Source organism: Ictidomys tridecemlineatus, chromosome X (genome assembly GCF_052094955.1).
Source record: "Ictidomys tridecemlineatus isolate mIctTri1 chromosome X, mIctTri1.hap1, whole genome shotgun sequence".
Taxonomy (NCBI): domain Eukaryota; kingdom Metazoa; phylum Chordata; class Mammalia; order Rodentia; family Sciuridae; genus Ictidomys; species Ictidomys tridecemlineatus.
Genome location: NC_135493.1, coordinates 42,025,558 through 42,039,200, shown reverse-complemented (window position 1 = coordinate 42,039,200; position 13,643 = coordinate 42,025,558). Strand labels below are relative to the sequence as shown.

Sequence of the window (13,643 nt, the reverse complement as noted above, 5' to 3'; positions counted from 1 at the left end):
TATCCCTAATGCGGTAGCAAGTCATTTCCTTCTTTAACTTGATGGGGTTTTGCAATAAATGGATCAATAAAATCAAAGGAGCAGAAAGAGAAAATAGACAACTAGAAAAGTCACAAGTGTTTCTTGGGGAGACTAGGGTGCGGGCTGTTTGGACTGTGGCAGAGCAGTGGGGCCCAGACTGGGAACGGCGCGGAGCGGGACCGGTTTTCCGGGGCTGGCAGCTGCCTAGAAAAAGTTTCCTGTGGAACGCTCTCCAGCGGGGGCGGGAGCGGCGGGCACAGCAGCGGACCTGGGAGGGGGCGAGAGGGCGGGGGCGGGGTGAAGGCCAAGAAAGGCCAGCTAGCAAACCGTTATAGTCCTTCAGCACCTCCCTTGGCAAGTGGCCCCCCTAGCCTGCCTCCCCGCTGCGCGGCTGCCCACCTGGCGACGTGACGCTGCACCAATCCCCTTCGAGCTGCTCCCGGGCCCCTCTCCTTGCACCGCCCCCCTCCTCACCCTGAAAGAGGCGCACCCTGCTGGGGCAGACACTGCGCTCTTGCGGCGGAGCACCCCTCTAGCTTCTTCTCCTGTACGGACGCTCTCAAACTCTCCTCTTGCCTTAACCAAACTTGCTTTCCCGCCTCTCAAACTCCAGCTTCCCTCCACTCCCAGCTCTTTTCCCTCCACTTTCCACTCCTCTATCTCCCACTCCACAAACCCCAATCCCCACTCCTTTCTCCAGCCCTCCCCTTTCCTCTCCCTTCCCTTCAACTTCTCGTCAGTTTCCACTGACACCGGGTGCGCTCCCAAGTCAGTCGCCCGCTCCTGCTCCTCTCGAAGCCATGGCGGGACCTGGGGGCTGGAGGGACAAGGAGGTCACAGATCTGGGCCACTTGCCGGTAAGTGAAGGACGCCTGTCACCCTCTAAGTACTCTATTTCTTCAAGTTCTGAGCACAAGGGAGAGAGTAGAGTATCCAGAACAGGAGTTGGCCAGGACTTCGACGGGACAGCAGGCGCGGGATGGGACCTGGGAAACTGTCAGGAGGAATAGATACCCCTAAGTACCCAGGACCGCATCAAACTCCACCAAAAGGCAAAGGGAAGGGGCGGCGGTGGGGCAAAAGGGATGGCAGTGGTCCCCAAACAGTGGTACAGTTTCAAAAGGCACCCTGCTTTGTCTAGCGGCACTTTGGGTACCTATCCCAGAGGAGCTCAAAGAAAGGCCAAAAAGTGCGAAGTCCCTTGACTTCCTAAGAGTACTCCTTCCTCTTAACAGGCTACCCGTCTTTTTCTTCTTTTGCCAGAGGAGATGCCTGTTCGTCGAGTGACCTTTACTTTTAGGTGCAACGGGTTTGAAAATTACGCATTGGAGTCTAACTTTTCTCACTTACTAATAGCAATTTCTAAAACTTTATTCTCGCCAGGACAATGTTCCCAATTTAGTGTTGCAGGACCGAAAAAGGACTCGACGCCGCTTGAGAAAGAAGTTAATTCTGCACATCCCCATTAAAAAAAAATGCATTACGCTTCCTAGCTATCCAGATTTAGCTTTTTCTCGTGGATTTCATATGCTGGTTGTCCTGTTGCTCAATACCCAGTTTTCTCCACACTTGTAATTGATTGGTGAGCTATTATTGCCATCGTTATTAGCAGACTTATTATTTTAGCAGTGTCGTTTATTTCATTGGCATCTGGTTTCTGGCTGATATTGGATCCCACCCAAATCCGTTTTTCAAGTTCCCTTTTTAGATTGGCATTTCACTTGCACCCTCTCTTGAATGCAAAGGGCCCCTGGACTCTCAGAAAGGGAAATAAGCAGGCACCGTGCTGGAATGATCCCCAGGCATCTGTAGTTCAGGGCAGTGGCCTGCTTGCTTTGGGAAAAGCTAAATATTAACCTTGAGGTTATAAGACTATTCAAAGTCGCTTTGCCTTAATTTTATTTATATTTGGCCTTTAAAGATTGTGTTCATGATAATGACAGATACCTGACCCCCACAAAAAATGTGGCATTCTCTAAACCTGGCCATATAACTTTACATAACAATGTTGTGTCTGTGGAAGGAGGCAATGTACAGGAGTAACATTTAGCAAATTGTTCAGTCATTGAAAAAACAAACCTCAATACACACATTTAGAATTACAAATATTAGAATTGCAATTATTGTTGCACCTTCATAAAATAACACCATAGAACTTTTTAAAAGTAACTTTTCTACCCCACATGCACCTGAAATTCCTTCTATACAATATGTACATAATATTTCTGGAATATGGAGGCCTCAACTGTGGCTTTCTTTCTGAATAGAATTTTTATATTCAGATGAAGATTCAATCATAATGAAATGTCACACTTCTCCAAAATTCTCTGTATATGGTGGGAGAAGAGAGAGAGAGAAAGACAATCAAACTAGGGCAGATATATAAAAACCACACATGGACAAACTGAAAAAACTCCTTTCTAAAAATGACTAAAGAGAGGAATGGGAAAGGACTCCTAGAAATGATCAGGTAGGGAATTCCACATCCAATGAGTAAAAGAAGTGAAAATGTTATTGCCACAAAATAAACAGGAGGGGGGCATAAATAAATGGTCATGGCCTGGGACATAATAATTTGTGAAAGTCTAGAAGATACGCAGAAAGGCTGCAATCTTTATATTGGTGGAGTATGACTTTTCTGAAGGTTAAGTAGGGAAGACCACCTGTGGGGAGGGGATCAAGCTGAGGTTAATTTGTAATGTAGGGAGTACTAGACGCAAAACCTTAGGGCGCCAATGGTTGGCCCCATCTTACAAATCTCATGAAAATCTCAAAAAGTCCTCAGCTCCTGAAAATTCTTAAATTTATAAACTTTATAAGGAGCCATTTTGCCCATTCTCTGAGGAAATTATGCGTGATATTTTCCCTCTCCAAACACCCATATCCAAACCCTAAGATATATAGTGTAAGAACAACACACCCTTAAGAATTTCCTTTATGTCAAATTTTTAGTTATGTAGAAGTTTTTGTTGCTTTGGTGACTAAGGTATATACCAATGATTTGGAATTTTTTTTTTTACATTTGACTTATTTCCAGAGCCTTTAAAGAAGTATAAATAAATGAAGAGAAGAAAAGTTATCTAAGTCATTCGTGTGAAAATTTGCACTTTGCACATTGATGTAAAGGAGAGATTGTAAAGCAAGGAAAGAAACCTGCATATGGTGGTATCCCTCGAAATAATCCCTCAATAGGACAAATGTGAAGATCAGACCATTAGCACTGTCAATACCAAGTAAAACAGTTTGGCAACTGCCAGATAATGAGGGGAGATTCAGATCTTGGACTGTCAAATTGATCAAAAATTATCTTGCAGCATACAGAAATATAATTAAATATTGGTCTAGTTTAAGGTTCATACATTATATGCTCTGTAGTGCTGGCCAGATAAATGACCACAAGGAAAAAAAAAAAACCTTGAGAGAGAACAGGCTTGCTGTGTGAACTGAGATTTTAAAGAAAGTGGTTTGTGGAAAGTTTCTGGTATTTTTATTGGATAGATAATATTTGCAAATTCAAACATGAAGCAGAAGTGAAAGATGGGAAAGCAGGAAAGGAAAAGAAAATTACACAATATTTACAATTAAGAGTTTTAATATTATATAATTATAAAACTTTTTTGTATAATACCCTCGAGTCATAAGAGAGTTAATACTAATATCAGTGAATAATAGGTCAATTCTATCATACTTGTGTAATTGATGGGTTGCTGTAATTGTCCCTGATCTCCTATTGAACAAATGTTTCTTATAGATAGAAAAAATAGAAAGTGCAGAAGTTTGCGGTTTGTGGTTCCTTTTTGAAAAGGGTATTATTGCAAAGCCTTTTGGCTTTATACATTTCTTTATGTTAGGCTGTGTGTATTTTTTTACCTTTCCCATCAGCAATACCTGATGTGTGTGCGTGTGTGCGTGTGTGTGTGTGTGTGTGTGTGTGTGTGTGTGTATTTTTCCTCCTTAGTATGCCTGTGTCACTTAATACATGGGACTGGAAACTATTTCTTCATCTCCAAATCTGGCATGTCTTTCACTATGATTGTCCCCTCTGCCTTCTGTGCCCAGTATGGTAATGACATTCCTCAGGGCTGTGGCCTTGGTATTTGACACTGCCATGTGTAGTCCTAATCTATATTGGGGTCAGGATTAGACAGGCCTTGAGGACCATAGTGGCAGAGGTGATCTGAAATAGTACATGATCCAAAACTATATTTGAATTACATTAGGTTTATATTTAAATATAACTGCTAACTCTCCCATTCCCTGCCACCCAGATCAAACCTGTTTTCCACATTCAGTAATGAGAAAATTCCCACTTTACAAAGTCCTTTAGCTCCTGTTTGGAAGCAGTTTTACTTTCAAGTCCACAAGGATTAAAATATTCAGTGTATCTTCCATTACACATAGAGCATCACCTTAGTTTGACATTGTACTTCAATCTATTTTCTATCTTTTTTCCAGTTTCTAGAGATGTGCTTTTCATATGTTGATACACAAAAACAGTATGCAAGAATCATCTGGGGATCTTGGGGGTCCATCCTAGGAAATTCTTATTTCAAAATTCAATATTAGGCCCCAATAATCTGTATTTTTAACAGAATTCTCCATATTATTCTTATGGAAAGGGAGCCTATGCAATCCACAGTTTGAGAAGCACTGATCTATAAGAAGAGATTTTTCCATTCTAAATATTCCATTTGAATTGTGAAATAAATTCCTTGAATTATGCCTGAATGTCAATCTAACATGTTTCCTATCATCGCCATCATTTTTAGGTTTCATCTTAAACTCTTTTCATAAAATCACTCTTCCTAATTTTTAAAACAAAAAAGTCTCTACTATCTCATTCTAGGTACTGCACAATCTCTTTCCTTCTTTTTGCTTTGTGACCACTGGAACACTTTCCCTCATACTTCTTCTTTTCTATCCTAAATTTAAAATGCCTTTACTTATTTTGGTGACCATTTTTAAAATTCTATTTCTCCTTAAGTCTCTGCCATATTTGGTTTTGTGGGTCATACTGCTTTGATGGTATCTCCCTTGACCGGTAAACACTGCCTTCTAGTGGTTCTTTTTCTTCCTGTTACCCCCACCCTTTTTAAATTAATCATCAAGGTGCTCAATCCTTTTCCTCTCACCTTGAATTCAGAAGACAGATAGGATTTTCCAAAATTTTGAATTTCAGGTAATAGACTAGGACTTTCAAATTGTAGAAGATAATTTAGAAACGTAGGAAAAATATCATGAAAATATTTATCTAAAAATATTATAGTCCCAAAATATTTTAAAACTATGATTTTTAGTAATTTTCCTTACTGAAAAGCTTTACAAATTGGAATTTCTCCTTTATTATTTTGTTTACCCAAATGGAACACAAAGTCTACTGAAACCCCAAATAATCTACAAATTGATATAGAAGTCATAAATAGATATATCTTTCCTATTCTGGCATTCTTATCTCAGTGTGGCAGAGCAGAGGAAAGGTTTGAGTAATATGAAGATGCCTGTGATGTAGACCTCATAATTTTACAGTGATCAAAAAGAGAGTTCCTTTTAAATTCTTCCTTCCTTGGGAGCCCAGAATAAACTCGCTCTGACAAAGTGGAAAGTATAAGAAATTGAGTATTATTAACTTAATAATTGACACAGTTCTTCCCTCTTTTTTTCCAATTTGACAACCATTTATTCTTGAAAAATAGTAGCTTCGAGACAGAAAATTAAAATAAAATGAATGAAAACAATATAGTCTTTGAATATATAGGTACTAAGTTGAGCTTTAAAAAACAGGACATTTTATAAAAAACATTTTATTAAATGTGAGCAAGAATACAATAAAAATGGTTTGGTTATTTGTGGGTAGGAGACAGTTTCCTGACAAAACAGATACGGAGAAAATAAGGCCTCTATAAGTCCATAGACATTTTATTATTATAGTACACTTCCTTGGATTCTCTTTAAATTACCACCAAGTTCAAATCTAAGTTTAAGGAGCACATGTTATTGAAGGCTAAAAACAGGATTAAAAAAATTAACTGTGCTCAGAAATTCACAAAAAAGTTGTGTACACAATACCACAATTCTCTAACAAATGGCATCACTTTCAGCTAAAGGGAAGCCTTAACTATAACAAAGAATGGTTTACCAATATGAATCAGTTAACATGTACGAATTTTCTGAAAGTGACCAGCAGCTGTTTCTCCAAAACTACTAATGTCTAAAATATATCTTTTAATAATATTCTTCAAGAAAACATGCTAAAGTGATAAAGTCTCTAAGCTTGTCATTTAGTGATTTCTTTATTGCTTAACTTTTCCCCATAAGTCTTGCAATGAATTATAACAAAAGTGATAAGCTTAATATCAAGGGCATTATAACAATCTATTTTTACCTCTCAATTCCTGAATAATGTCATCTTTTCATTGGGAATATACTTCCTGAATTATTTGCTTATACTCATAACTCTATTGTTATATTAATTTTGATGATGATTTGGAGAAAGTAGGCTGCTGCTTTAACAATGATCATATTAATCCAGTAGAAACATGTGGATTTTAGAATGTAGAAATTTTAGAGCTTGGAAATCACCTAACACAACATCTTCATATTATATGTATGGAAGCTGAATTCCAGAGAGAGTAAATAACTCACCCAGGGTCATATAGTTAATTAATGGCAGAGCTGGGGTTAAAACTTAAATCTCCTGTCTTTCCATCTAGTTGAATATTTGTTGACTGACGCAATTTCAGAGCTGTGTCATTTTCCTATGGCAGTTTTGCTAGATGACACAAACATCATGCCAATATTAAGAAGTCTATGATTTAATTTGTATACGTTGCATATATTCAATAGTTTTTCTGTTTAATTTACTTGTCATAGTGATAAAAATGTTTTCTAACAGGATTAAATATTTGTTTTCTATATGTAATGAGAATTTTCAAGAACTTGTCAGAGTTTCTATGTACGTGTTTCTATGTATAATAAGTATATCATTTTTTGTATAAGTTGGCATTTACTAATGTCTCATTTAAGTATTATAAAAATAGTCTGAGAATTTATAAAGTAAAAATTTCAAAAAGCATTGTTTTGTGGAAAATAAGAAAAGAACACCCATATTTTAAATTAAAGAAATAATGCTTTAAGATGAATATGGAAGCCTTAAGATTCTGTCCATGAATGTATTTTGTTTCCTATGATGCTATATTTAAACTTGAGTCTCAAAACTATCAACTTGTGTTATAAAAAGGCATTCAGCTGATGGGAATATTACTATTTAAAAATTAAACAAATAATATCTAGTTTTCCTAGATGCTGTTCTTTTAATGCCATGGTCTTGTTATTCATAAATAAATTTATTTCTTATTTATGAGTTATTGTAGAGAATTTAAATCAAACCTCATTGAGATTTCAACTCACTCAAATTAAAATGGCAATCATTGAGAATAAAAATAATAATAAATACTGGTAAGGATGTGGGGAGAAATGTACACTAATACATTGTTGGTAGGACTGCAGATTAGTACAAACACTTTGGAAAGCAATATGGAGTTTCCTCAAAAGACGAGGAAAAGAACTACCATATGACTCAGCTATACCACTCCTTAATAAATATCCAAAAGATCTAAAATCAGCATGCTGTAGTGATACAGGCACATCAATGTTTAGAGCATCATAATTTATGATAGCCAAGTTATAGAACCAGCCCACGTACCTGTCAACAGATAAATGGACAAATAAGATTTTAAATCTATCACACATGCACGCTGGTATTTCACTCAGCCATAAATAAATATGAAATTATGGCATGTGCCAGTAAATGCATAAAACTGTATAGCATCATGCTAAGTGAAATAAGCAATATCCAAGAATTCAAGGGTAGAATATTTTCTGTCATGTACAGAAGCTAGAGCAAAATAAGGAGGCAAGGGAGGGATTCCATGAAAATAGAAATCTCAGTGGGGTAGGAAGGAAGCTAGGACAGAAAAAGTGAGGAACTGTGAAATGAAATTGACAAGATTTTGCTACGTACATATATGAATACACCACAGTAAATTTCACCTTTATGTATAACTATAAAGCACCAGGGAGTGAGGGAAGAAAAGAGGAGGACAAATTTGGGACTGAAATAGAGCAAATTATATTCCATACAAATATGACTATGTCAAATTGAACCCCAATGTTATGTATAATTATAATGTGCTAATAAAACAGTATTGTAGAGCTATTATAATCTTAATAAGTCATCTAGACTTTGGATCAATATCTAATCCTTTTGCTATATGTTAAACTTTCTGCCTGTCTGGTTAGCACTCAAAAATGGATACTGATTACTTCAACAGCAAGTAAGTGAATTTATTTCTATTTTGATTACCTTTCTAATTACATCATGAAATTTCCTCAGCTTCACATACTTGTATGTATTTAAAAGTTTCATAATAATTAATCACAAACATATTTAAGGTTTGTGCCCCTATTTCTCTTTTATAAATGAATCAACTCTATCCAAAATATTATGACATATCTATTCTTTTGGTAAATGACACTTAAGTTCTTCAAATGTAAATTTTAGATGAATAAATAAGGCAGATTGGAATTTTATCAAGAATATTGATATCTTTTTTTACTATTTTTTTCAGGATCCAACTGGAATATTCTCACTAGATAAAACCATTGGCCTTGGTACTTATGGAAGAATCTACTTGGTAAGTGGGATTAGATTATGTATTGATTTTTTTCATTTTCTAATAACAACAATAATTTTGAGTTGAACCCCACACTGCAAGTCAAACAATGTAAGAACATGACATTTTACTCTGAGAGATGAATCAAATTAAGATAGCATAATTACATCTGTAAAACTTATTGTTTATTGTTACTAAAGGGATGGATTAATGAATCTATAGAGAACCGATCCACTTCACAAAATGGATGGATTAGTGAATCTAAACCAAACAATGCAACATATATTCTCAAATTATTAGCAGAAAATTAATAAAATCACCAATGCAAAGGAAAATTAATTCAAATGAAATGTATCCAAATATTATTACTTTTTATGTTATATATCTGTGCCATTCTAATTATCCACATTCAACTTTAAACTGAATGTTATAAAAAGAAAAGTTACAATAAAATTCTCTATCATACTTCATACATGAGTGTGAATGTGTGTGTGTGTGTGTGTATGTGTGTGTGTGTGTGTGTGTGTGTGTGTGTGATAAAGTTTGCTGAAGAATCTAACAAGAAAAATCCTGCATTTGTTTAATGATTACATATTGAGCTCCATGGCACTCTGTTAGTCTTCAGGGATAAAGTTCTGGACAAAATAAGCAAAGATTCCTGATTTTCCCAGTCTTATGATCTAGAAATATATGCATGTATGTGTGTGGAGGGGTCGTAGGAGCCACATAAGTAAGCACACACACACATAAGAAAAACTGTGTAATTTCAATTGTGATATATTATACATAAGAAAATTCCTAGTAACATAAAAACATAGAACTGGGCCTGGAGCCTTTATTTATATTGGAGTGTCAGTGTTGATCTCCCATCCCTTTCTAATTCAGATGGTGCCACCCTCTACTTTCTGACTCACATCTCTGGGAATGCATTTTCCCAGAAGGGGCTTCCTTTCTAACTCATCTACTGAGGTTGAGTGAGGTGACACATCTTAGACTTTGCACAAAAGAAACCATGGCATAGAATTTCAGTATTACAAATAGCATGGGGAGAGGTCCTACATGCAGAAAGAACCTTGGTGAGTATAAGGAACAGAGAATGCCAGTATTTATTAAAAAATATTTTAAGCCATTTTGACCTTAGCTATTTATGGAACAAATAATCTAGAGACAGTGAGAAGATAGAGATTCAAATATATTATTTATGCTATCTTAATTGAGTATCATACTGAATGGTTATTTAACATTTGTGTGATCTTGATCAGTTTTACCACTTAATTAATAGAAAATTACATGTTATGCATAGATGAAAAAAGTTCCTCTTCTTTATGACATTTACAATTCCATTGCTTTATACGTATTTTAATTCCTGAGGGGTATGTGAATGTGGCTGTTTGGTTGTATACATATTTATTTTGACTCAAAGGATTACAGCCTTCTCCTCCATCAAATGTTAGAAGTAATGTCAAAAACAAGGTAAGAAGTAAAGGTAAGATTAGACAACATAGGGGGATAGTTTATCATCATCATTCATCAGAACTGTGATGCCATGCCTAGAAGAAAAGTCAAGAGGATAAACAGGTAAGTTGTGCATGTGAATTTCCTGTTTTAACACCTATTGAGTATAATGTATATATTTGGTAAAATTCACTGAAGTTTTATTAGTCTAAACAAACACATATATCCATGCAACTATTAATAGCTATTTTCAATATATATCTTAAGTTAATGACAGACTACCTGCAAGGGCTGTTCAACCAATTCATTGTGTGCTATCCCAGCGGATGTGGTACAGTAATAGTTGTCATATACTTTTGCTGTAACATAAACCTATAATACTACTATACTTTTCCTGTATTTACTACATTTATTTTTTCCTATATACTCACTACCATTTTATTTAGATAACAATTAAAGTAAATAATTATTTTATATTAATTTTTAGTTTAGCCATTTCTGAAATTTTCATTTCTTTATGTAGGTCCTTGTTTTCATCGGGTATGAAAAAGTTACACCTGAAGAATTCCCTGTAATGTTTATTACAGCTCAGGGCTTGTAGTAATAAAGTCTCTGACATGGCATGGAAAGTATATATTTCTCATTCATTTATGAAAGGCATTTACATTGAGTATAGGATTCTGGTTTGACATTTATTTTTTCATCACTATAAAAATGTCACTCCATTGTCATCTGGATTACATAGTTTCTGAAGTCTGCTATAGTTCTTATTTGCTTCTTTGTATTTTTTCTCTAACAGTAACAGTCTTTAAGACTTTTCTCTGTCTTTGTTTTCAGAAATTTAAATTTGAAATGTATAGAAAATTATTGTTTGTGTGCATGTGTGTTTTGATGGGGTATTTATCAAAGATAAAAGTTAGAGATCTTTGGTATTCTCTGAGATTCTTGTATATGTGACTTGAAATATTTCATTATTTTGTGGAAATGTTTGGCCTTTATCTCTTCAGATATTTATTTTGCCCTGTTCTCTTTCTTCCTTTTTAAATCCAATTTTATATGTGAAAGAACATTCAATATTACCCACACTTCTTAGTTGCTCGGATTGAGTGTGCTATAGGTATTTTCATTCTCTTTTTTCTTTTGTTTCTGTTTGGATCACTTTTTCCTTGTCTTCACTTTCACTGATTCCTTTCTCAGCTCTTTTAAATCTACGAAGACTACCAAAGGCATTCTTCAGTTCTATCACTTTCTTTTCATTGTTAGCACTTCTAGTTGACATTTTTATAGTTAACATCTTTGCTGAAGTCTCCTATTTGTTCATGCATGTTTTCCATATTTTCACCAAAGGTTTCCTTGTATCAATCATCATTTTGTTAAGTTCTGTGACTGATGGTTTCAACAGCTAAGTCATATCTGAGGCTATTTATGTTGATTGCTTTGTCTCTTGAGAATGAACTCTCCTCCCTTTTATGAATCTTAAAATTTCTGTTTAAATATTAGACATAGTAGATAGATGAGTGTAGATTGGAATAAATAGTATTTGTGCCTTGAAGTGTGCACATTTGTTCAGCTAAATTGTTAATGTCGAGGTTGAATCAATCCAAAAGGAAATAAACTACATTTGGGTTATGTCATTGCTGTGGTTACCCTCAGTTTACTACCAGTTTCAGATTACTCTGTTACCTTGTACTTAGTATGGGAGTTAGTTTTATGGAAGGTTTTTCTCAATATTCACACTCTACCCTCAACTTCAGACGTTTCTGTTCATGTGGGCCTCAGAGAGATTCTCTCTCCATGCTCTTGCCCTCTCCTAGTAGTATACTGCCATTGCTTCTTACAAAGTGCTTATTAACCTGGTGGTGTGAAGCAGGGATGAATTCTCTGCTTTCCAGAATTAACCTTTCTTATAGATCTTGTGACCCTGGGTCATGGGAATGGGGCTTTCTTAGTTATTCTGACCCTCTCTTAGGGGTAGGACACACTTCTAATCATTTTGGCTCAGAACTAATTATTGCCTTCCTCCCAAAGTAAAAGACATTATGGTTCTAACTTTCCCCATTTGCAGTAGATCTTCTGTACCCTAAAAGAAATAGGGTTTGTTGTCTTTTCCTTAGAGCTTAAGATTTTTATTCCTTACAAAGAGAGAAACTGACTAAACTAAAAATGGTGACTTAACTTTCCCATGTGGTGACTTTTCTTTACTAGATCTGTACCCTAAATCCATGCAGAAAAGCCTGTATATGTGTGTGTGTGTGTGTGTGTGTGTGTGTGTGTGGTGTGTGTGTGTCCCCTAAGGATTCTGTAATCTCATGCAAGCCCACACTTGGTCTTTAGCAATTCATTAAAGAATAGTTGATTTTTTTATACCTGCTTCTGTGTTGATCCTGTCATCTACTTGAAGCCACAGGCGAGCCAGTGCTCATGTCCCATCTCTCCTTGCAGGTACTTGTCTTTCTTCAGACTTAGGCTACTTTGGTTGCCTCAAGATTTCTCTCTGGATTGAAGAAAAGTTGTAATTTTAAAAATTACTCAGCTTTTTCATGTCATTAGGCTAGCATGGGCATGTTTTCCAGACTTTAGCTCCCCATCAGAAGCAAGAAATCCATGTCAATTCTTTATGGTGGAATCTTCATGAAGTATTTGCCATATGCTTGGTCATGTACATATTCATAATTCCTAAGAATTTTATGTGAATCTATTCAGATCCAGAAATAGAGAATATTTTTTACCATCAGATTTTCAAAGTAGAAACCTATGTTACAGAAAATAGTTGCTTTCAGCTTTATTTACACCACACAGATACCCCCATCTCTCATAACCTTGACACCCCTTTTTTCTATCTCAAATTAATTTCCTTCTGCAAAAAATTTGGGAATGGTGTCACTGAATAGTGATACCAGCCTCATGTTAACAATCTGGGGTATGTACTAAACACTTTAAAAGGCTCATCTCCTTTTCATCAACAATTCCACTTATGGAAATTTATGATAACCATCAAAGATATAGTAAAAACATACAGATACTCATTGCAGTAGAAAGGTAACATATTATAGTGAAAAGGGCCTGCTTTGACACACACAGTTCTATCTAATTCAGTACTATTTGGTCATTAATGAAGTATGACCTTGAGCAAGTTACTTAACCTATGAGTATACATTTCCTTATTTATATGAAGCAGCTAGAAATACTTACCTTGCAAGGTTTGATGAAATTCAGAAACAATATGTATAAAATGTTTGATCTATTGTAGATATCGGTTAAAAGACAGTCAATACTATCTTTATTGTTGTTATTTTATTTATTTTTCTTTTTTCTTTTTTTTATTGGTTGTTCAAAACATTACAGAGCTCAAGACATATCATCTTTCATACATTCGACTCAATTGGGTTTTGAACTCCCCAAATACATAATACAGACTCACTTCTGTTACATACTCACATTTTTACATAATGGCATATTAGTGACTGTTGTATTCTGCTACCTTTCCTATCCCCT

At 35.6% G+C, this 13,643-nt stretch overlaps 1 protein-coding gene across 2 annotated transcripts in view; it reads left to right on the top strand.

Annotated features, from left to right (window-relative positions):
- The first annotated feature begins 359 nt into the window (after window positions 1-359).
- Window positions 360-13,643, top strand: part of Nrk (Nik related kinase) — a 121,917-nt gene continuing 108,633 nt past the window's right edge. Inside the window, exons 1-2 of one of the 2 annotated variants that reach the window (XM_040283837.2) lie at window positions 360-878; window positions 8,649-8,714. In XM_040283837.2, coding sequence (XP_040139771.2) covers window positions 822-878; window positions 8,649-8,714 — 123 coding nt within the window. In that variant the 5' untranslated portion in view covers window positions 360-821. The remainder of the gene's footprint in view (window positions 879-8,648; window positions 8,715-13,643) is intronic. The other variant, XM_040283828.2, reaches the window with a different exon arrangement.